General features: G+C 34.4%; 1 protein-coding gene across 5 annotated transcripts in view; it reads right to left on the reverse strand.

Moving 5' to 3' along the window:
- Window positions 1–893: 893 nt before the first annotated feature.
- LOC142350440 (uncharacterized) overlaps window positions 894–21,994 on the reverse strand; it is a 30,658-nt gene continuing 9,557 nt past the window's right edge. The window contains exons 2-6 of one of the 5 annotated variants that reach the window (XR_012760882.1): window positions 18,570–18,827; window positions 18,022–18,267; window positions 7,920–8,051; window positions 1,459–1,749; window positions 894–1,021 (exon numbers count right to left, since the gene is read on the reverse strand). Coding sequence is in view for 4 of the 5 variants with exons in the window: in XM_075402300.1 (XP_075258415.1) it covers window positions 1,552–1,749; window positions 7,920–8,051; window positions 18,022–18,225 (534 nt within the window). In the remaining variant the exon portion in view is untranslated. Of the gene's footprint in view, window positions 1,022–1,360; window positions 1,750–7,919; window positions 8,052–18,021; window positions 18,268–18,569; window positions 18,828–18,969; window positions 19,379–21,994 lie in introns of those variants that run through there. The other 4 variants (XM_075402314.1, XM_075402300.1, XM_075402308.1 and 1 more) reach the window with 4 other exon arrangements.

Here is a 21,994-nt window from a genome sequence, read left to right on the forward strand (position 1 = left end):
CCGCAACCGCCATTTTTAAGTTCTGAATTTCCTAACTGAATTTTTTCAAACTGAACTTTCGAAGTTGAGTTTCCGATGTAAAATGCCCGTCCAAGTCATACGTCTGTAGATAAGTTAAATTTTCAGGCCACATTAATAAATTTCAAACTGATTTTAGTAAAGGTAACTAAAATGTCCAAAAACCCTCGAAATATCCAAATTTACTATTTGATGTTCACTGTACTCACATTTATTAGTTTTTAGCTGAGATTGAGGTCCCTGAAAAATTGTTTAAGGCAGTATTTGATGTTGTGTCAGAGACGATTGTTCTTTTTTCCACCCAGGTTTAGGTGCGCGAACCTAGACCGTTCTGATCAGACCATTTGGGTCGCACACTGGTGGCGTGGTGGGACCCAAAATACATGGTCTGGGAAACTCTGGAGTCGCGCGATGGTTTGGACAATGGTGGCACTAGGGTCTGATCAGAAGGCAAAGCCGCGCTATAATCTGTTCATAGACTGCACGAAAGTCTGGACAATGATCCCAAAATCTAACCACAAAGCATTAACTGACAATATTTTTGGCTGCAGTTTTTTATCACTCAAAATAAATGTTGCAGGCACTTCAAAATGACTTTCTGTTTATATTTTTACCAATTACTTTTGTCCTAACCTTAACAAGATATACTAAACTATTAAATTTTAAGTTGAGTAGTGTATAGGTTTGAATTGAATAACAACGGATTATAACATGTATTCAGAAATGGTCTGATCATAGGACAAAGTTTGGAGTATGGTCTGATCAGAGGGAGCGTTGGTCGCACGAAAGTTGCACAAACTTTTTGGTAGCACCAGAGTCGCTCGAAATATTTGGGTCGCACGATGGCCTGATCAGAGGGTTTTGGTTCGCACGATAGTCTTTTGGTAGCACAATTTCTTGGGTCACACTACGGTCTGATCAGAGGGCTGTGGGTCGCATGATGGTCTGATAAGACGGCAAAGTCTGGGAAATGGTCTGATCAGAGCGGTCTAGGGTCGCGCACCTAAACATGGGCATCTATTAAACTCAATCGATCTAGTTTTGGGACTCAGATATTGTTAGCCCTGTCTATACTCATTTGAGTCAGCCACGTTGGCTACAGCGTACAGAGTAACTGAAGGCTTACAGGTCTGATAGGCATTAGAAACATTTTCTTCATTGGGAAGTATTGTTGTTAATATATTTGTTTTCTATCGATAGCATAGACAACGTTTTTGCCATGTTAATCACAACATAATGATTTTGAGTACTAAATTAAAAGGGCGCTTTGTACGGATAATTTGCGAAAACTTAGGGAAAAAAGCCCGCTAAAAAACGTCTAAAACCTCAAATTAAGAAAAGATTGCATCCTAAAATTGCAATGAAAATTGTGATAAATGCTTTAAATGGTCAAAATTGCTCCCAAACACACAATTGTTTGCTAAAATGTGAAAGACGAACCACTTTAGATGAATAAAAAATTGTTTGAACTTCAAAAGATATGGATATCTTTTTTTTGTAGTCTAGTATTTCTTCAAAAGTGCGTGGGATGGGTCATGAGGATTTCGAATTGTACAAAGGGCAGGTGACGTTGGCCTCGGTCGGCGTGGAATTTGGTGATGTTTGGATGCACGTGCAGACTTGTCTCTGATACTTGTTGAAATAATTGCAGCCCTTACGTGAAGTGATCCAGGAGAAGACTTTGTAAAAGCCACGCAGGCATCTTCTGAATTGACTCTCACACTCTTCGAACTAGAGGAAAAACGAATTAGGTCAGCATCAGGTTTGATCAGATGTAAAAGACAAACTTTTTTGTTATTAAATTTCATCTTTTGGTTTAATCATAATTTGACAGATAGCAAGCCTGAAAACATTTATGAAAAATCTTTATTAAAACGTTATTTGGAAAAAAAAGTTGAAGCTTCCATGAAAATTTTCATTTCCTTTCTCGGGTTTATAAAGTAATTTTAATCCTATTATTAGCTTATTCAAAAGCGAATGAATTAAAACGGCACATAAGTTGTCTAAAAGGTTTCCCCCTTTATGAGAAAACACTAATGAAAAACAGACAATTTCTTTCTAACATAAAATTCAACAATGCGCCTCGGTAATGTGCGTTTGCACATAAAGTTCCGACCCCCCTCATCTACATTTTTCACTTGAATGTCTACCAAATGAGGAGGAGATAAGAAAAATAACATATCAACATATCGCTCAACAAACTACTAACTGAGTAAAACAACCTAAGGGCCGATGAGGCCTGTGACTACCATAATATGACTACCAGAAAAGAGGCGATAAAAATCAAATAATTACAAATATTAATTACGACCAAAACTCGTTGTCCATTTTTTTGAAAACCACTAACAACCAAATCAAAAAGGCATCACATAAAACCTATACTAAAGAAGATTATCCTATGCTTCATTAGTGAAAAAATGGAACTTTTCCTCAATGCTAATTGGTAACAAGTCAACAAGAAATGAGCAAAAGAGCAAAGTTTAAGAAAACGTTGCTTTTTTGAAAAGAATTAACGTCAAACTGATTACAAACATTATGCATCAAATGAAACCATTGAGAGATTTTTTTATACCTCTAAAGGGAGCAATTTAGAACTTTCATTATCCAGGATATGTCTCACGACTACAAAAAGAACAACAAATAAAGGCAAAAACAAAAAAAATTGCACGAAAAATTTGTACGAAAACGATGCCCCAGCCAAATAAACATTAAACTGTACCCTAAAAACTTTAAATAATTTTGATTGCGTTCTTTGCAAATTATTAGAGGACCGCCCATTATTGTGATACTGTGAAAAGAAAAACAATCTACAAAAATGTTCGAATATGCGAAAATCAGGAATATTTTACGAAAACTGGTTGTACCAAGAACAAAGCCATTATAAAGAGCAAATTATACTTCATTAGATAACGGATGTGGCTTATCTAAAGAGATGCTAAGCTACCAGTTAACAGGAATGAAATTGGCAAATCTCAGAAATCCGTTGTCTTTTTTAAAAACAAATATTTTCAAAGTTCATAACCAATGTAAGCTTTTGACTAAAAGAGTCAGCAGTTTATTTTGAAACTTCTTTGAAAACTATTTGCGCCTGTTATCAGTGAGACTAAGTCATAAGACTATAAAATAGCATTAAGTACAAGATGAAATAAAAAATTTCACAAACAAGTTTACGAAACCAGGGTTGAAGGCATTAAGTTTATAAAATAATAACCGCTACAAGTTTAAATCTTCATTTGCGTCTCCTTTGAACATAACAAAAGTCGTTTTTTAAAACGACTATTTCAAAATAACAACGAAAAATAACACAAAAATTGAAAAGTATCTAAATTTCAAAAAATTAATCTGAAACAAATTGTTTAAGCCCTGAAGACATCAGTCAAAAGGTTTAACCAACAGAAAAAATATGTGCTTCAACAAAACATTAGGCGATCTCTCAACAATAACGCTAGTTGAAGAAATGATACAACATTGTAAAATACGAACATAAAGGCGATCAAGAACAAAAAGGGAAGTTGAATAATTTTACAATTTTTTTTGAAAAAAATTAATTTGATAGTCAATAAAACCATTAGCTATATATCGATATCAGTTTTTAAGTTAATTTATGTATCAATAGTTGGCCACTGAGAACTTTAATCACCCAATATTTGGCATATGACAACAGAAATTGACAACAAATACATGGCAAAAATAAAAAAACTCTACCATTTTCTGCAAGAGAACGGTGTCGCAGCCCTTAAAACCATATGTTAAGAAAACAATAAATATGCTCTATTACAGTTTTTTAATTTTTTTCAGTTAGATTGTTAAGTAATGTGACAATTTACCAAAGAAACAAAAACAACAGCAAAAATGGGCAATTAGGCACAAAAGTCATTGAATTTTGTATCAAACCAAGTAGTATCGCACCAAATGAAACTCGTAGTACCAAAACCAAGATAACGTTCTTTTAAAACAGTCCAACACAAAATTAGTTTGTATTCTTTAGGAAAAAAGCTTGAACAGTATTTTTTGAGAACAAGCTAATAATTGACAGAAATAATATAAAAAAATTGACAAGCTCAAAAAATAACCTAAATGTCCTTAAAACAAATACATTCCATGACATAAGAGACATTAGGTAACAATGAAATGCATGGTACAGGTTCAATTATTTTTCTGAAGAAGCAATTTAGACCTTTGAATGGTTAGTAATCAGAGTGCAAGAAAAATAACACTTGAAGGCAAAACACAAGAATTCAGTTAAGGTTTACTAAAACTCTTCTTCGAAGCCATAAAAATCATTAGGTTCTCTGAAAACAAACCATATCTACAATCGGCCTAATTTTGACGCAAATGGGAGCTGTCAATAATGGATCAGTGAATAAAAAATTTCGTCCGTGAATAACATTAAAAAATCAAAAGCAATTTGTTTTGAAAAAAAGAGGCAGCACCAAAATAAAAATTAAAAAATTTCGGATTGAAGGAATCCATAATATCACAACTATCCCTGATTTTGCGACGCGCCCAAAAAACCGCCGAAGAGTTCCAATTGTTTCGGAATAAGACCAATTCTTGAGTGAAATACTTCAAATATTAAAAAAAATAATGGTTTTGTATATTTATCAAGCTAAATTTGTAAAAAAAAAACTGCAAAATTTTAATTCGAGAAGACTTTTATAGGGCGCCGAGTTTCAGCTAGCTCTCTTTTGGAGTTTAGACAGATTGTGTCAGCGGTTTATAGGTCTGCATTTTTGGCAAACCTAAACAAATTGGACCGAAAAAGCATTTATTGTCCAATTTCTGATGAAAAAAAGTCTGAACTTTGAAAATTTTATCAAAAATTTTAGCCGAAGAAAATCAAATCAAACAATTCAGCAACGCTCTTAAGTCTCTAATGGTAACAATAAGACTCTAATTTTATAAAATATAACCTATGTTAAATATTTAATACTAGCAAAAACTGTGCTAAATTTTAGCAAAAGTTCAAAACTCAAAATGTGAATAAAAACATTCGAATATTCACAAAACTGTAAACCGTGATAACTCCATGTAAAAAAACGAAATTCAAAAAGATGTTTTGAATTCCATATTCTAGGATATAGGTGATTTTTAATGATACCACTCACAGCTGTCTACAATGAATATATTCGATCGGCCAAAATTGTCTGAACAAAAAAAAACCCATTTGAATATATAGTTCCTCCCTAAAGTGGGGGTTGGAACAAAAAACTAATTGGATTTCCTTTTTAACTTTCTTTGGCAAATGAAACTGAAGAAACAGAATTCACGAAAGTAAACGAAGAAGTGGCCCACGTTTTAATTTCAAAAAAGGTAATTTTCAAAACGGGCAGTTTTCAAAAATTGTGTTATTTTAATTCGATTTGGCCGTAAGGCTTCATTAAGCAGTACCATTTACCCTTAAATTATTAGTAATTATTTTAAAAAAATCAAAGTACGGACATTTATTTCCATTTTCTGCCCTTGAATCCGTCCTTTATAACTTCATGTGTGGCGAAACTGCTTTTTAAATAAAGAGTAAGCAGTATAAGAGGAGAATGACAGGAGCAGTTTGAAATGATTTATTATAACGAGAACACTTTTGTTTTCAAAAAAAATAAGAGGTAGGAATATTGATTACTTGTTGCATTTTTAACTATGCAACAGCAAACCTTGCAGCACCTAATGCCTCTTGGTGCAACAGTTTGCATAGTTAGAGTTTGCATAGTTAGAGTTTGCATAGTTAGATTTTTCGATTTGAAAAATCCACAATTCTACCAAAATAGTCACCAGTCATTGAGCTGGACGACAGATGCAGTTTTAGCAATCCGTACATCTTTACAATTCCATTCAACCAAATTTTGCGGTTTCATCGTTTTTACGATGAAACCGCAAAATTTGGTTGAATGGAATTGTAAAGATGTACGGATTGCTAAAACTGCATCTGTCGTCCAGCTCAATGACTGGTGACCATTTTTGGTAGAATTGTGGATTTTTCAAATCGAAAACTCTAAATAATGTTCCCATCAGTTGAATGCTGTCAGGTTTTAATAGTATATTTTGTATAGTCAGAGTTCATGTTCTCCCAAAATTATATATGAAGTCAACTTCCAAAAAAACCACCAATGAATAGCAGAAGGGGCACTAGATCACCACTGAATAGCAAAAACGGCTATTAGAAAAATTTGTTGTATTTACAAAAACTATGCAAAAATGCATTTCAACAAACAAATTGTGAAAATGTTGTAGTCGAGCTTCAAATGAACAAATGCAGTTAAGAGCAAAATAGCAAAAAACAACAGAGTGACAAGCAAAAGTGTCTACTACATTCAATCAAAGCCCAAATCAATTTATTGACGTTTTCTTCACATATTTTGTAAATGTCTACTATTTTTTGCACGTGAACATTATACCTGAATTCAAATACAAAAATAACAGTATCATAACTTGAACTATCTCCACTAATAACAAATCAGTATTGCCACTTGTGCACAAACTGTATAATCAACTTTAGTATTGCATCAGATATTTTGCGATAAAATCTGTTGCCGTTACAAAATTTTCGACGCAAATTCTATATGGTTAAAAACCTTTTTCAGCTGATTTCAAATGAGACTTCTTCGACTGAGGAAGGAGAAAAGATTTGGTTGCGGACTTAATATTTTAATGGAGTTTATATCTTCAAAAGTAAGAGTGCTGACAAATTTTGTTTGTTTCATGCTCTAAGCTGCAAAAAATAAACGGCCTTTTGACCTACTTGTTATTGTTCTATAGCTATTTTCAGGGTTTTCAACTAATAAATGTATTCTTGTTGTACTCTTCAAACTTTCATTTTTCTTGTATTTGTTATATACCTTATTCAATTCAATTTGTTTTTGAGAACCCAATATTGTTTACAACGGAAAAAATCTCCGAGGAACTGCTTCAAAAATGGCTTGTTTTTGAGAATTAATTATGTTGAAACAAGGAGACTCGCTGTCGCAGAACGAACCAAATTCGTTATGGCAGAGTTAAGAGGTAGGTTGGAATTGGCGCTAGTGAAAATGGCAGACGTACCAAAATATAGAAATTTTATAGCTGGCCAATCACAATAGAGAAAATGGGAATAATGTTTTCTGATTGGCTGATTGCTCAACAAATTCTCCATGTTTTAAAATAGGATATGCGCGTTAACGTAAAATAGTTCAGAAATTGCGATAAGCCGAAAAAGCAAAATTATAATTTTTTGGGGGAAACTGGTCTCAAGTTCGGTTGTGATAGATTCATATCAAGTCCCACGGGCCGCTGAGGCATGGCCATGGCCCGCGAGGCATGGCCAGATGCGGTAAAAATTATAATCTAGCATTAGGCTGTGTCCAATTTAGGCTAATTGAACGCATAAAGGTACAGTGTTTTAAATTTCTCAACCAATCACATTCGTTGAAATTTCTACATTTTGGTACGTCTATTTGTTAAGACGTCACCGTTGGAATTATTGTCCCTGCCAAGCACAAAGTTCCGTTAGGTTTCTCTTTCCTGTTTACGTTCGGGATACGTTTTCTGATTTTTGCAACCTTTCAATTTGTTTATCTTTTTATTCCTAATCTAACACAGCCTCTGAAATTTTGGTTTTCTCCATGAGTGATAAATTGATATCTTAACTACTTCATTAAAAAGTTTTTTGAAGAAAAAACGACTTCCACGAACCAGTTCGAGTTACGTATGTCCGTTAAGCCCAGTGTTTTAAGCTTCTATCACGTTATATAAATCCTAAAAAGTATTATATCAAGTTTGTTTTCCTCAATAATTATCGAGCTCAAGACATTTTATTACAAATATCAGGCAAAAAGTTTTTGCGAGAGCGTGTGTGTGTGTGTGTGTGTGTGTGTGTGTGTGTGTGTGTGTGTGTGTGTGTGGGGGGGGGGGGTTCAGTTTTAGCTAACCTTGGTTCCGCATGTTCCATAACAGGCGTCGTGAATATTGCAGCATGTCTGTGTTCTTTCAGTAGTGAGCATATCCATGATCTCAGAGAGAAATGTGCCTTGGAGTTTCTCAGGGCCACACCCGTTCGACATCTAAAACAATAAAAATAAACATTCACATACTTTAAAAAAGTTTGTTAATAAATTCTGAAAACGAGCGAGCCAAGTGCCTTTCACATGAAATCAAATCCAGTTGTCTAGCTCTCGATAACAGTGTTTCCAGAGTTTGTGCTGCTCTATAAAACCTTTTTAAAAAAATTCTGAATCTGAAAATGTCTCAAAAGCAAAGTTTTTTCCGAACAGCATTTGAGTGAGCATCCCTCAAATTACTCATATTAAGTTGAGTTGACTGGATTGATTTCAAATTTAAAATGTTAGTCATAGATAAAGTTTCCAGTTATAAACAATCACACTAACTCTCACGAATATGTTGCTTTGTAACTTTAAAGTTATGCGTCCTCAATTTAGTTTCCTATAGCATTTACTTGGAGAATTAACATATTTTTTCTGACCTAGAGAATTAAGAAAATTAAATAAAATTTGTCTCTATCGTGGTATATCTGAAGTTTCACAATGAATATGCTGTACAGATCTTTACAGTTGTTTTCATTTTGAACAATGAGTGGCCTGAATAATATTTCCAGTTCTTGAGAGCCAAGAAATTTTGTTTCTGCATGTCTTCAGTTTACATCTGTTTAAACTCTCGTCAGCTATTCTACTGGACTTCTTGACCGGCACAATTTCGGAAAATCAATGTATTGAATCAAAACTTTTGCTGTATAATTGTTGCAACGAATTCGAAGCTTAAAAGCAGTAAACATTGATTTTATGAGTCAGAGTCATTGTTTGGAATTTTTGATTGAAACAGAGAAGCAACCTCAAAGAAAAATAATCACAAAAGAATCATCAGGAATTTTAGTCACAATTTCCTCCGTTATTTTACTACTACTTTGGCTATGCCCTCAAATAAAGTTTGAACTTTTATAAAATCTTCATTCTTTTTTTTCTACAAATTTTAATAATTTCTGTCTGTTTCCCTCAAATTTCCTCTTTTTGTACATCGTTGAAGAATTAGTTACATGGATAAAAACTACGGTTTCGCTCTCTCGGTATTAAAATTTTGCACCACAAAGATTCAAAGATTCATAACAATTGTTTTAAAAGAAGCACAAATATGGACGATTATGGAGAATATTCTATTTCTGCTCACACTCATAGCTAATTCGTCTGATTTGTCATTTTAAAAAAGCTAATGTATATTAAATCTTAAAACTACCAACAAAATTTTTGCAATGTAGACATTCCATTCACTAGAGTCTCAAAACATAAGCATTCCTCTTACAATATATAACAAGGCAGACATTTTTGGACACATATTGAAAACTTTTATACCATAAATATTCAGTCACGTTTCGGGCAGCGAAAACAATGAATTTTGGCTTCGTGATACTCTAGATTATTTTCTCTTCAGGATACATAAGACTATTAGGCTATCAAGAAGATTAAGTTGAGTTCGGTAACTACACTAATTATTTCGAGAGCATGTCGGTAACTCCACATGCTCTCGAAATAATTTAGTTTTTCACTCTACTCCGCAACTAAACCCACAAACAGTTTTGACTCCAGCCAAATAAGTCTTCTGTTACATCATTCTCCACATTCTAGAATTCACTGAATACATATGAAAAACATTAGACGACAGAAAACATTGTATAGGTCTTTATTAACCTCAAAAAAGGGTTTCGATACTGTAGATCAGAAAAATCTTTTCAATATATTATACAATTTAGGTTTCCGTGTAAAATTTGGAGAACATATAACTAGTTATTTGATCAAAAGGGTACAAGGCGTTTGTTGTAGTGAAAACCAATCAGAATGGAAATTATGTTTGGTGTTCCTCAAGGTTCTGCGCTAGGGCCCTCGTTGTTTCTCTTTTACAGTAGTGATCTCCCAAAAGTATTAAAAAAGGACGAAATTATGCTTTTTGCAGACGATACAACAATCTACACAAACCAATTGCAAGATGGAAAAATTGTAACAAACAAAATTAAAGTTGAGAATAGGTTAAAATATAACTCATTTACAAAAAATGCAAAAATTGGTTGTCTATTGCAGTGGGAAGACAGCCTTCAGGTAATAGCTTGAAATAAGGCAATCAGAAAATTGCGAGGCATGATCATGTTAAATATCTAGGTATCATAATTGAAAAAAATCAACATCCAGAGAACACATTACAAGTGTCCGGAAAAACCTCCAAATAATGCTGTATAATGCATAGAGACAGACATTTTTTTTTCTAAACAACGTCCGCTAATTTTTTTTACAAAGCATTTGCAAAATCGGCGATTGAGTATGCACTTATTGTGTACGATATTTATAAGACATACCTCATAGATATCGGAAACCCTCAAAAGCGCATAGCGAGGTCTATTTTTTCCGCAGAGAACATGAGCTAATGAACGATGTGATGCGTCAGAGAAAAATCAAACAGTTTTTGAAATGTACTTGCCACAATTTTCCAAAAAAATGATCCCACTACTCGGAAAGGACTATAATGTTACCGATTCTGTAACTTCAACTACGTCACGGCCTCAAACAAGAAATGCAAACAAGGACTTCTGCAGCAGATAACATGTTGTTCCAGCTACATGAAAAAGTCTCTGAAAACTGAACTCAGCGTTGCGTTTCTGCGTGGGAATTTTTTTCATAAAAAGGAATAAATTCCCAACAATCCGAGGAAAATGACGCACACGCAATTTAAACATTCTCTTGAAAACCTGATAGAGAATAATGTTTTTGATAACAAAGATTTATACGTTCTGTTCTTTCCTTGAGTTCAATCTTCAATGACAAGGTTTTTCTCGTTGGTTTCTTCAGGTCCCACATGATGAGTAAAAAAATTCTTTGAGGATCCCTCCAAGCAGTTATATTTTTTATATTCATACTGTGGCTGGTAAATGATTTTAACCGAATTGAATTGAAACATATAGCGGCAGCTACGGAGTGGAGAGTTGAAGGCATCATTAGCTTTCGTCGACAAATTTCTTTCACAATTTGCTCATTTTTGAAGGTAGGGGAACCAAAAGCCATAGATAGGTAAGAAACAAAATAACACTTGTCAAACCCTCTTGTCAATTTTCCCATTTTTTCCCACTGTCGCCTTTTTTTTTATTAAAAATTGGTTTTTTTTTCAAATATAACGAATCCTTGTGAACCGTCGGGAGAAAAAACTTCTATATAACGGTCTATGAATTTTTTCCCACTTTTATATAATAGTAGAATTAATTTTTTACGAAAAGCACCACCATAAGACCAGGATGACTATAATTTTTTTGATCAGATCACAAGATAGCAGAATAAAGCGAAATGATTTTACACTCCTTCAGAAATTTCCGAAAACATTTTATTGGCTCTTAAAATTGTTACAAATGCTATAGGGTGATACACAAATATATCAGCACCCAAGCAGGTGAAGCAATTTTTTTCCTAATTTAGAATCCATCAAAAATTTGATTTTAGTCCGAAATAAAATGGGGTTGCCGTATTAGCATACAAGATGAGAGGAAAAAAATATTTTGTAAGGTTTAATACATGATTTTTTTCCTAAATATCACACCTAATCACGTTCAAGACTGTCATTACTTACCAAAGCACTTTTGAATCTTTGCACATGATTCCAAAGAAAATTAAAAGTTTTTTAAAACTAACGCTTTACAATTTACAGGTAGAAACTAAAAAAAGAGCAATTATCTATCGAGTTTGCAGTTTTGTTATATATTCTCGCTGTTCAAATTTGATTTTAACGGTTTCTGAGGTTACAAAAAACGAATCCCAAAAATGCTTCAAATTTGTTCGATCAATTTTTGTTTTCTCAGTCTCTTTTGCCGCACTAAAAGAAAGGCTACTCTTTTTGCTCTGTTGACCTACTGGTGTGATTGCTCAAAATCATTGTTTAACATTTGGTTACCGACATTTCTAAGCTCAAAATAGCAATTTTTTTAGTTTCGAAACTCGATGAAAGCCTGTAGTGTTTTTATATTTTTCAAGAACTTGTTCATATAGGTGTGAATAGCATTTTTGTGTTCGAAACCCGATAAAAGCCTGTAGTGTTTTTTTATTTTTCAAGAACTTGTTCATATAGGTGTGATTAGCATATTACTGTTTTCTAAACTCGATGATATTTTTTAAATGGTTTTATCATATTCAAAAAAATTTCCATTTAGTGGATAACAAAAATGGGAGCTTGACATTTGAAAAAAAAGCTTTTTAGTGCCTTTTCACGACTGAATTTTTCTGAAATTACAGCCCGTAAGCCTTTTAGCAGACCATTTTTTATCCGGCAATTTTGTTTGAAATGGGTTAAACCAAAATGGCTATTAGAAGGAAGGAAAATTCTTATTTATTAGTCTGTATAAAGTTTTATAATTCTTTATAGAGAAAAATTTTATAAAACTATCAGTTTCCTGTCACAGAAGCCGATATTGGTATACTTTCAAAAAATTCTTGAACAACAATTGCACTGATGGAGAAAGAGATAACAGATGTTAGGAGTGGCTTGATCAAATCAAGAATAATTGATGCATTAGCAACCTTGAGGATTTGCCAAATAAAAAAAGGAATCAATACCATGAAGCAAAAACGTCAATCTGGCTATCATAATATGCAACAATTTCAAAGTAATTTGAGTGACAGAATCATAATTTTTGTAGTTCCGGAAACTCATGAAGTGCAAACGAGAAATAAAGAGTTGATTAACGTCATGAGAAAAGTTGCTAGAACATCTGATCACATGGGAAGACCCACTGCTTTATTGACGATTCCTTCAGACTGGGTAAAACTCTGACACGAATAAATAGAGCCTTTGTTGTTGAGATTGAAAATGCGTCGTCTTTCAGAACATTCCTTTTTTGTTGCAGAACTAAAAGCATCAAGAATTGTTGAGAGAAGGATTCTCCGAGTGGAAAATTACAAGAAAAAAAACTTTTATTATCAGGAGGTAATGAACGCTAGTATGAACTTTGTGTATGAAAAAATAGTTTTTCAATTAGAGGCGAACAGTTGTACTATAAAGGCAAATACGTTTATGAAACCAGTTACCAGTTGGAAAATGCTGCTCAGTCTTCTGGAATTTTAGTTTTTCAATTCTATTGATGAATTGTTGAAATCTGTTGATTTTATAGCGAATAATTATTTTAGATGTTCAATTAAAAGGGAATGTTCCTGTTATTATATGTTTGAACGAAACTTGGTTCGAAAATGATCATCTTTTGTTTCGAAATGCTACAAGGTAATTTCATGAACGGAGTGGACTGTTGGATTCCACTGATAGTTTTTAAAAAGAATGAGAACTCAAAGCAATCTTTGCATTGAATCCATAAACAGTTCCACTCAAATAGACCTTTCAATGTCCGTTATGATTTCTGACCTCAAACGTTCAAAAACAAAAAAATGTGTACAGTCCACTTAAAGGCTAGCCCTTTTTATAGTTGCTTCAACCTTTGTCAAATGCCTTAAGGAGGTCTTTTGCTGAGCACAGGAGTAAGCTAAGAGAAACATGTTGGACTTAGTAAAATTTTTATTTTTGGATGACATTAATCTGCCGGGAGTAGACTGAAAGTTTTGACAAATCCTATGAGAAACTTTTTTACTGAAACTCAAGTAAATACGGATTTCGCTCTTATACATGACAAAAGATTAAAAGTCAGTGCTTTCTTGGAATCTTTCCCAATTCAGCTGACGTTGCATCTCTTTGTTGTAGTTTTTGAGATCATATCCATTAATCCCCTCTAAAAAACCGTCTCCAGTCTTCACATGCAAACAGCAATCTCTCTTTATTGCATTAAAACGTCAAAACTACTGAAATTTGTGAAAGATTGAGTAATTTCGTTAGATCATCGGAAGACAAACATAACGATTGTAAAGTTTATAACAAAATTTCCTTTTGCTATCGAAAATTTTGTTCATAAAAGAACAAAAAAAGAAGAGAAGCCCCAAGTAAAACTTCATCAAATTCCGTTAATGCATAAAATCTCCTAAACACTGCTAGGAGACGTCGAGCTGACTTCAATTGTATTTAAGAATAAAAAAATGTACGTATGATTTTGTAGAGCTGGATAAAATTCTCCACCTAATTTAAATAACTGATATGAGCTCTGTGTAAATTTATAGGAAGATTGAAATTGTAGATCGTGTAGAGTGTAGCGCCTATGCCTAGTTAGAAGCATTTTTAGAAAAGCGCACAGATTGGTTCAACACAATTAGCTAACGCTTTTGATCAATTTTCTTTATCCTTTTTTTAAAACGGATTTGAATACTTTGTTAGTTCTATTTTCATTAACTGGGCCGGAAATTGTCCCTGAGGATTTAAAATTTTGTGAAAATGACGTTCAAGCCTCGCTTTTGTCTTGCTGTTTGTAATCCGACTGTTGTTACCATTTATGCACTAGGAAAATTTAGCTTCGATCAAAATTTCCTGCAGTTCACTGCAGAATACTTGTCCAACAAAACGCAATCTGCGTCAGTAGGTAAAGATATTTCTCCAAAAATAGTATTAGCATGGGGGAACCTCAGGAATCAGTTTTTGCTGTGTTCATGTTTAGTGTTTATATAAAAGATCTTCCAACATTGCTTGAAAACAGTTTATAAGTCATCGGCGATTAGACTGAAGTGTCAAGAAGCTTCAATAAGTTGATCTCTATTCAAAACAATCTGGGTAGAGAAACCGGTTGCCCTCAACAAAATGGACTTCAATATTTAAAATTTGAAGCTATTGTTTTCGGGTTGGAAAAAGGAGAAAAAACTGATGTCATGTTCTTTTTGCAAAACACTGAAATTCCACAAAAACCGTATGTGACAGACACTCGATTATTTCTTGAAACAGGAATAAACAGATCATATTAATCAGCGCATCTCAAAAGCCCGACAGAAACTTGTTTTCTTGAAATGAACTGTTCGTATTCGACAAAATTTAGATCGAAAGTAAAACTATACAAACCTTAGGTTTTGTCCGTTTCCTCATATGTCTCTTAATGATGATTTTCAATTGCGCCAAATTGCTGCAAGTTGGAGAAGTTTTATAGACGTGCACTGATACCGGCGTTGATAAAAAAAACGTTCTCTGATGATCTAAATGTACAGTAAAGAGTTTTATCCAGTAAAATTAGCTTCCAATTTGTTTTTTACGTGTTAGATATGAAATATTTATGTTGAATAGGAGTTTCATTTGCAAAAGTGCGTAGAGATTTTAGGATCATTGGAAAACATGTCAAAGTTGTAATCGTACTCGCTCTGCTAAATAGCGTTTCATAACAATAGAATGTTTCAAAGAGTTGTCATGTACGTAAATGCGATTACGCAAAAATATAGTAGTTTGGGCATTAATTCAACATCCGCATTACCAACAATCAAGAAACAGTTGAATACTCTTTTAAAAACAAAATTGAAGACTTTAATTACTATCAAAATCCGATAAATTTTTCACATTTGAGTCAGTGAACAAAATTATATCCTTACCGTTACAAGCCATTTAGCAATTTCTTAGCAATTGTTTTTCTAAAAACTAGCAATTTTTTTCTTAATTCAACAACGAGGTAGCTGATGTTTCAAACCTAAAACAGATTTTGTCAACAACCTGCATACTCGATGAAATTTTGCATACTAGTTTATTAAAGGGCTAATTATTGCCAATTATCGACATCGATAATCTTCATACAATGGCTCAGAATTTACCGGAAAAATGTTAGAATCATTGTATGTATGAAAACATTAATTCACAACTCAAGATTTCAGAAGCAAAAATGCACGTGAAAACGATGAAATAAAAGTAACCGACTAAGGTTTTTCTCAGCAACATCACCATCGGACAGACCAGGAAAAAAAAACAAGTCAACACCGCCAACCGAGTACCCCGACCCCAGGTCCTCATGGCGCTTCAAGCGAACAAACGCAACCCAAACAAATTGGAATTAACGACAGAGTTACATCCTATGTTGACAAATTGGTGAACAAAGATATTAATGAGGAAGGAAATTGGTCATCATAGATGGTAAAGATGGTCGAAAGAAAGCTACATGAAAAAAGAATTACATGAAATTCAGAGAAAAAATTATGAAAGTATATCCTGCATCCTGCAATTGTCTTGCGGAACTGCATAACAGCAGCTGATAACGGAGTGTTGTCCTAAATTTCATCAATTCAGATAAACTTTGAGAACTTTATTTATAATTTATCAAATCGTCTCATTTATTGGCTTTCGGGGCAAACAACCCCCCCCCCCCTCAACCACCCTTGAAGGCGCGAAATCACAAACTATCAACCGGGTTTGTATAATTTCAAATCAGGAATTTTTGTTTTATTCTTCGCAAAAATTTTCAGTAATCCCGGAATATTGAAACAAAAATACCAGCCAAAGAAAGCCCTTGTTGTCTAAAAACTTTGCAGCCAATAGTTTTCACACAAAACATAAACACTCTCGTTTCAGTAAATTTACTTGAATTTTTTTCATATATTTGCAAGATATCGGTTACAAACCAACAATTGGGTCCAGTGAAAGAATTTCCAAGTGCAGCAAAACAGAGCTATGCCCGCCAAGAGCCATCACATCCCAGCAGTGCCCGCTACAAGCGGGCAGTAACCAGCAGGGCCCGCCACGAGCCAGCGCGATCCAGCAGTTCCCTTCACAAGCCAGTACCATCACAGAAATTCCCGACACGAGCTGATTCAACCCAACAGTGCCCGCCAAGAGCCAGCGCAACATCAACAGTGCAGCCGATTCGTACAAAAAAAAATTAAACTTTTTTCTGAATCTGGGTTCTGCCAATTTGACTTGGGACGTCTTCACAACCATTGTCACAGAAACAGTTTTTTTCAAAGTGCGCCCTTTGACGCACGTCAGAAGCGACAACGAAGACGAGGATTCACTGACCCCAAATCTCTTTCTGATTATTTGAGCCTTCCCTTACACACCAGCCTGTGTATTCAACAAGAACCCTACTCCGAAGACGAAAACTTGAACACAAGTCAGATGATGACTGGAACCAATTTGGAGGAGGCGGGACCGAGAATACTTGCCTATTATGAACGCCCACAGGAAATTGACCTATCCAGAATCCGAGCCTTGAAGTCAACAATGTTGTTTGGGTACTGGAGGCGTGGACTCCGAGAGAAATTTGGCAAGTAGGATTCGTGACACGGACTTTCACCTGCAGCGACCAACCTGCTGGATTTTGTGGAGTAAAAACAGCTGTAGGTCTTACGCCCAGCTGTGAAATTACCACATGTTTTCCAGTAAACAATCGACTCAGGTTAAGTTAGGTTGACTCTGATAACGTTCTTGACATCGATAATCTTCATACATTGGCGCTATGCATTTACCGCAAAAATGTCAAAGTCAGCGTAAACATGAAAATAATGATTCAGAACACAAGATTTTGGAACAAAAATTGCTCGTGGAAACGATGAAATGAAGGTAATTGACTAAGGCTTTTGAGAAACATCACCAAAGGACAGACCACGATGAAAGGCAAGTGGACGCCCCCAACCGAGCTCCCCGACCCCCAAGAGGCACCGACATTGTCATTGCCTGCTCATCATTGATGCGAACACTGCTTGAATGTGGTATGATGCTGCACATCAAAAATAGCTTTGCTCTTAAATGTTCACGTCAGTGACTGCACAAAACCGGAAAGCAATAGTTGTATTTAACAATTATCTAGCCCATATTTTAGCACCTCCCCCAAAATCTGAAAAATTTAAAAATCAACCCCTTATTGTAGCCAATGATACCAAAATTGATATAATACAGAAATTTGTTTTGATGTTTACGGTATATGCAACAAGTTTTCGTTGAAATACATAATACTGTCAAACCATATAAGTTCTAGATAAATGCATATTGTTCATATATGTTCATGTATAAACGTACTTAACTTCAACAGCATGTTTAAACATGTAGAAAAGGGTCGTAAAACTAAGAGGGGGGGGGGCGCTAGCAGAAGAGATCTTTTCAGTAAATGTTGAGCAACAGTGCTGGTGAATTGCACGTAACTTAAAAAATATCTGCTACCTTTTTAAACTGGCAGTTTTGAATTTGAGTCATCCTTTCTCCAGTTGCGCACAAATCTTCGCATTGGAAGGTTTGCGGCGTGGACAGGAGAGATCTCTTGTACATCAAGGTAGTTGTTGCGACATCCTCTTCGATCAAATATATTCCAGGTATCATGTAGCTACAGATGAGAACCAGAGATATTCTGACCATACGCATAAGCATCTCCAGGCCCTCTTTCGATATCAATATGCCTTCATGAGTTACCTTATATGATCGCGAGACAATGGTCAATTTTTTAAAGATCTTAAGTTCTGTCATAATTTCAATAACAATGTTTACATGTCAAGGGAGAAATATGTTACCTTACACAATTTTTTGTCCTACAAGTTCTTAGGTTACACCCTGAACAAGAAATATTTTAATCAGTTCATCAAGAGTCTTTTTTCTTTTTAGAAACTTCTGTGGGCACAATAATTTATTGATAAATTCTAGTTGAGAAAATTGATGCTATTCTTTCAGATCTTCTACGACAAAATTTTCCAGTGTCCCGGGATAAATTAACTGACCCAGTTTAGCTGTCAATTCTATCCAAAATTGATTTTTGTTGGGTCCAATTCTATAGAAAGACCACTAATTGATTACTGTCGTTTGTTACAGCTGAATACACTCCTCTCGTTTGTTAACGCAGGGCTCAGTTGCAGAAAGAGACAAATTTCTGTAAAGTCAAGTTCGTAAACGAGATCAATTTCTGAGAATGAAGAAATCTCAGTTAAGTGCAATTTTGTGAATACTGGTGAGAAGGCATAAAACCATAGTCACATTGCCTAAAACAACAAAGAAGGATTATATGATTAGCAAAGATATCATTTGCAGATTGCTTCTCTCATTCACTTGTTTAACAGAGAGTGTTTTGCATAATTATAACAGAAATCCGAGAATATATAACACTCAGTTTCAGTGACTCACCATATCGTCCGACTCATTAACAGTGCTTATCTAGCAAAAGCTTGAAAGAGTGTTAATCGTGTTGATCCTGGACTCACATCAGCATTGAGTTGTAGTGAATGACAAGACAGAAAGTTTCTCGAATTCATGAAAGTTATATCATAAAAATGTTGTCCAACTTGCGGGAGATAATAACAAGCTTTCTTTGAAAGAGTGGCCGAATTTTTGACTTTTAATGTTTTGGTTTTTATGATTATATTAAGTTATGATTTATCATAATTTTCAGACTATTAAGTTGATTCTGATTCATGATTACTAACTATATCATAATTTGAGTCAAGTATAAGTATAGTAAAGATGAACCGATATTGCTAACAAACGCCTGGAATTAACTAAAGATTGTTAATTGACTCAATCTTTAAGTTCGGGAAATCGAAATATACTTCAAGTCCAGTTCAAAATTAGCTTATAAGTTTAAACAGCGAAATCCAAAAATTAGCACGACTTTACTTTGTTCATTACATGATATATCAACGAGAATCAGCATGAGATTTGTGATTTACTCTTGTATCTCTTGTACGTCACTTGTAGAAATTTTTAAGAGTATATTAGTTGGCCGAAAAGGTTTATCAATGCGTCATGTTTACATAAAAGAAACGACAAAAGCCTGTTGCGTAAATTCGATGAAAAACTGTGATAACGGTGTGTAAAACAACGCTCTCAACGGATTCTGCCGGCATTTATTTGCTCAATGTCTTCAGTACGCTGTGAACAGAATCTATCCGTTGACATTGACCCTTTTTCTGACATGAGCAAGACAAATACTTGATATTTTAGCTTTTATTATGCAATATTGAACACTGCTTTCTCAGCGCTGGATTGGTTGTCATTTTGAATCGGCATTCAGGCATTCTATAAAAAATTATTTCACAGGATTTTGTGTTTCTCGCTCTAGAAAAAGTCTGCTAAGATTGCAGCTAAAATACTCTCAATTTATACCTTTAGGAATTGTGGTTTATCATTCTTTACTTACAAGCACTGTCTCTGTAAAAGTTGTTAGTTGTTGGTCAGATATTGTCATAGAGGACAGCGGAAATTACTTTTATGTTCCAAAAATACTCTTTTTTCGTGAACTACAACAGCAAATTGAGAACTTACTTTTCCAAACATAATTACTGAACCGAACTTCAAAATATGTAAGATCAAGTGGGTAAAGGATTACTTTTTTGGAAAATTCCTTTCAAATTGGGACATTTGGGTGTTGGAATGTTGTAAAAACGATGTTAGAAAAGGATTGGCAATGCGGTGAAGATGATATAAGAAAATGGGGTAAAGGAGACTTTTAATAATTCCCCTATTTCTTTTTTCTCTTACATCGCTTTTATCCTTTTGCCATAATAATCTTAAATCAATTTAAACCCATTAACACCTCATTTTAAAACCAGTTTACCTCATTAATTCAAACAGCCAGCTTTAAACCTACAGCCTATGCTACTACAAATTGACGTCTTATCTCTTAAACCACATAGAGAACTCTTGCTTCCTGTCAGTTATGAGTCTGTAAAACTTAATTATCCATTTGTAAACTATTCAATCAAGTTTTCCCTAATCTCACAATATTTTTCATAATCACCCATGCACACGCACACACACATACATACAAACACACACACACATACACGCACACTGCAGCTACAGCTAAAACAATACACACCACATACACACTACAGCTAAATATATCAGAACCAATTAGCCACAATCAAACTCTACCACCCTAGATAAATAATTGTACCTCAAATTTGATGAAACGACTAAAAACCCATGAGAAACTATTGGAAGCGAAGTCCACAAGGTATCCAAATTTAAGTATCAAGATTAGATGGCATAGTAATGGAGTTTTCAGAACAGGAGAGAATTGAATATCAAGAGTCTTTGCTCGCATCGAAAAACACAACCGCAACTTTCAAACACCGGAAAAATTAGAGGAAAAGTCAATTCTACCACGCATACTCACAAGAAAAAAAAACAGAAATTATTTCAAAGCCGCCCAAGCAAGTAAATATGCTAAAGGGAATCATATCTTCAGGTTCGAGTCGGAAACAAACGCTTTATTATGGAAGAAATCGAGGTTGCCAATCCAACTTTGACAAATTTAAGCATCTCGACGAAATTAATACACAAAGCGCTGATCAATTTTGAACATAAGCAAATCAGTTCTACCTCTATATTCTGGTATTCTGTAGTAATACCTCTAGAAAATCTGTTTGACTTTTAATGAAAGTTTTTTTTCAAATAATAAATGACTCCGTAAGTTACCAGACACATGGAAGACTGCTACAATCCCGCCTATCCACACAGAAAGACAGTCAGCAAAATTTTTAAAATATAGATCTGTATTTCTGCCAAATGCTAATAGCAAGGAATTCGAAAATCTTTATGATCTGACTCGGCATCACCATGGTTTCAGAAAAACAGATCTGTCCAAACAGAGTTGGATCTGTATCTCCAAAAATATTTGAATCACTCGATAAAGGTCCGTACTCTGAAATTACCACTTTTTGGAAAAACTCCTCAAAAGGTTTTCATTAAGGTGCTCATTACGAACTAACAAAAAGCTACAAATATAGGAGTCGATAGATGCAAACTGGAGGTTCGTATTGATTATTTACGAAAATGTAATCAAAACGTAAGAGATCACAAAGGCAAAAGGTTGAATGTAACCAGTGGGCTTGCACAGGGCTCATCTTTGGATATCTCTTGATTTGCATATGTATCTATGATATAGCCGGCTCGAACGTGTTTGCCCAATTTTTCTTCTTAAAAACGAACTGATTATTTTTTTAAAGAAACTGTAATTTTAACGAGATGCAACATTATCTGCAATTCATTCAAAATTAGGTTTGCATTAGGAAGGTGAAACTGGTCCCGCAGAAATGCTTCAAAATAGTTTTCAGAAGAAAACAAAACAATTTCACTTCAACGGGAACAATGTTGTAGCGAAAACAGTTGGGATCTGGGGCACATCAGAAAGGATTCAGCAAGGCAG

This window comes from Convolutriloba macropyga, chromosome 1 (assembly GCF_964194025.1).
Source record: "Convolutriloba macropyga chromosome 1, txConMacr16.3, whole genome shotgun sequence".
In the NCBI taxonomy this organism is placed as follows: domain Eukaryota; kingdom Metazoa; phylum Xenacoelomorpha; order Acoela; family Convolutidae; genus Convolutriloba; species Convolutriloba macropyga.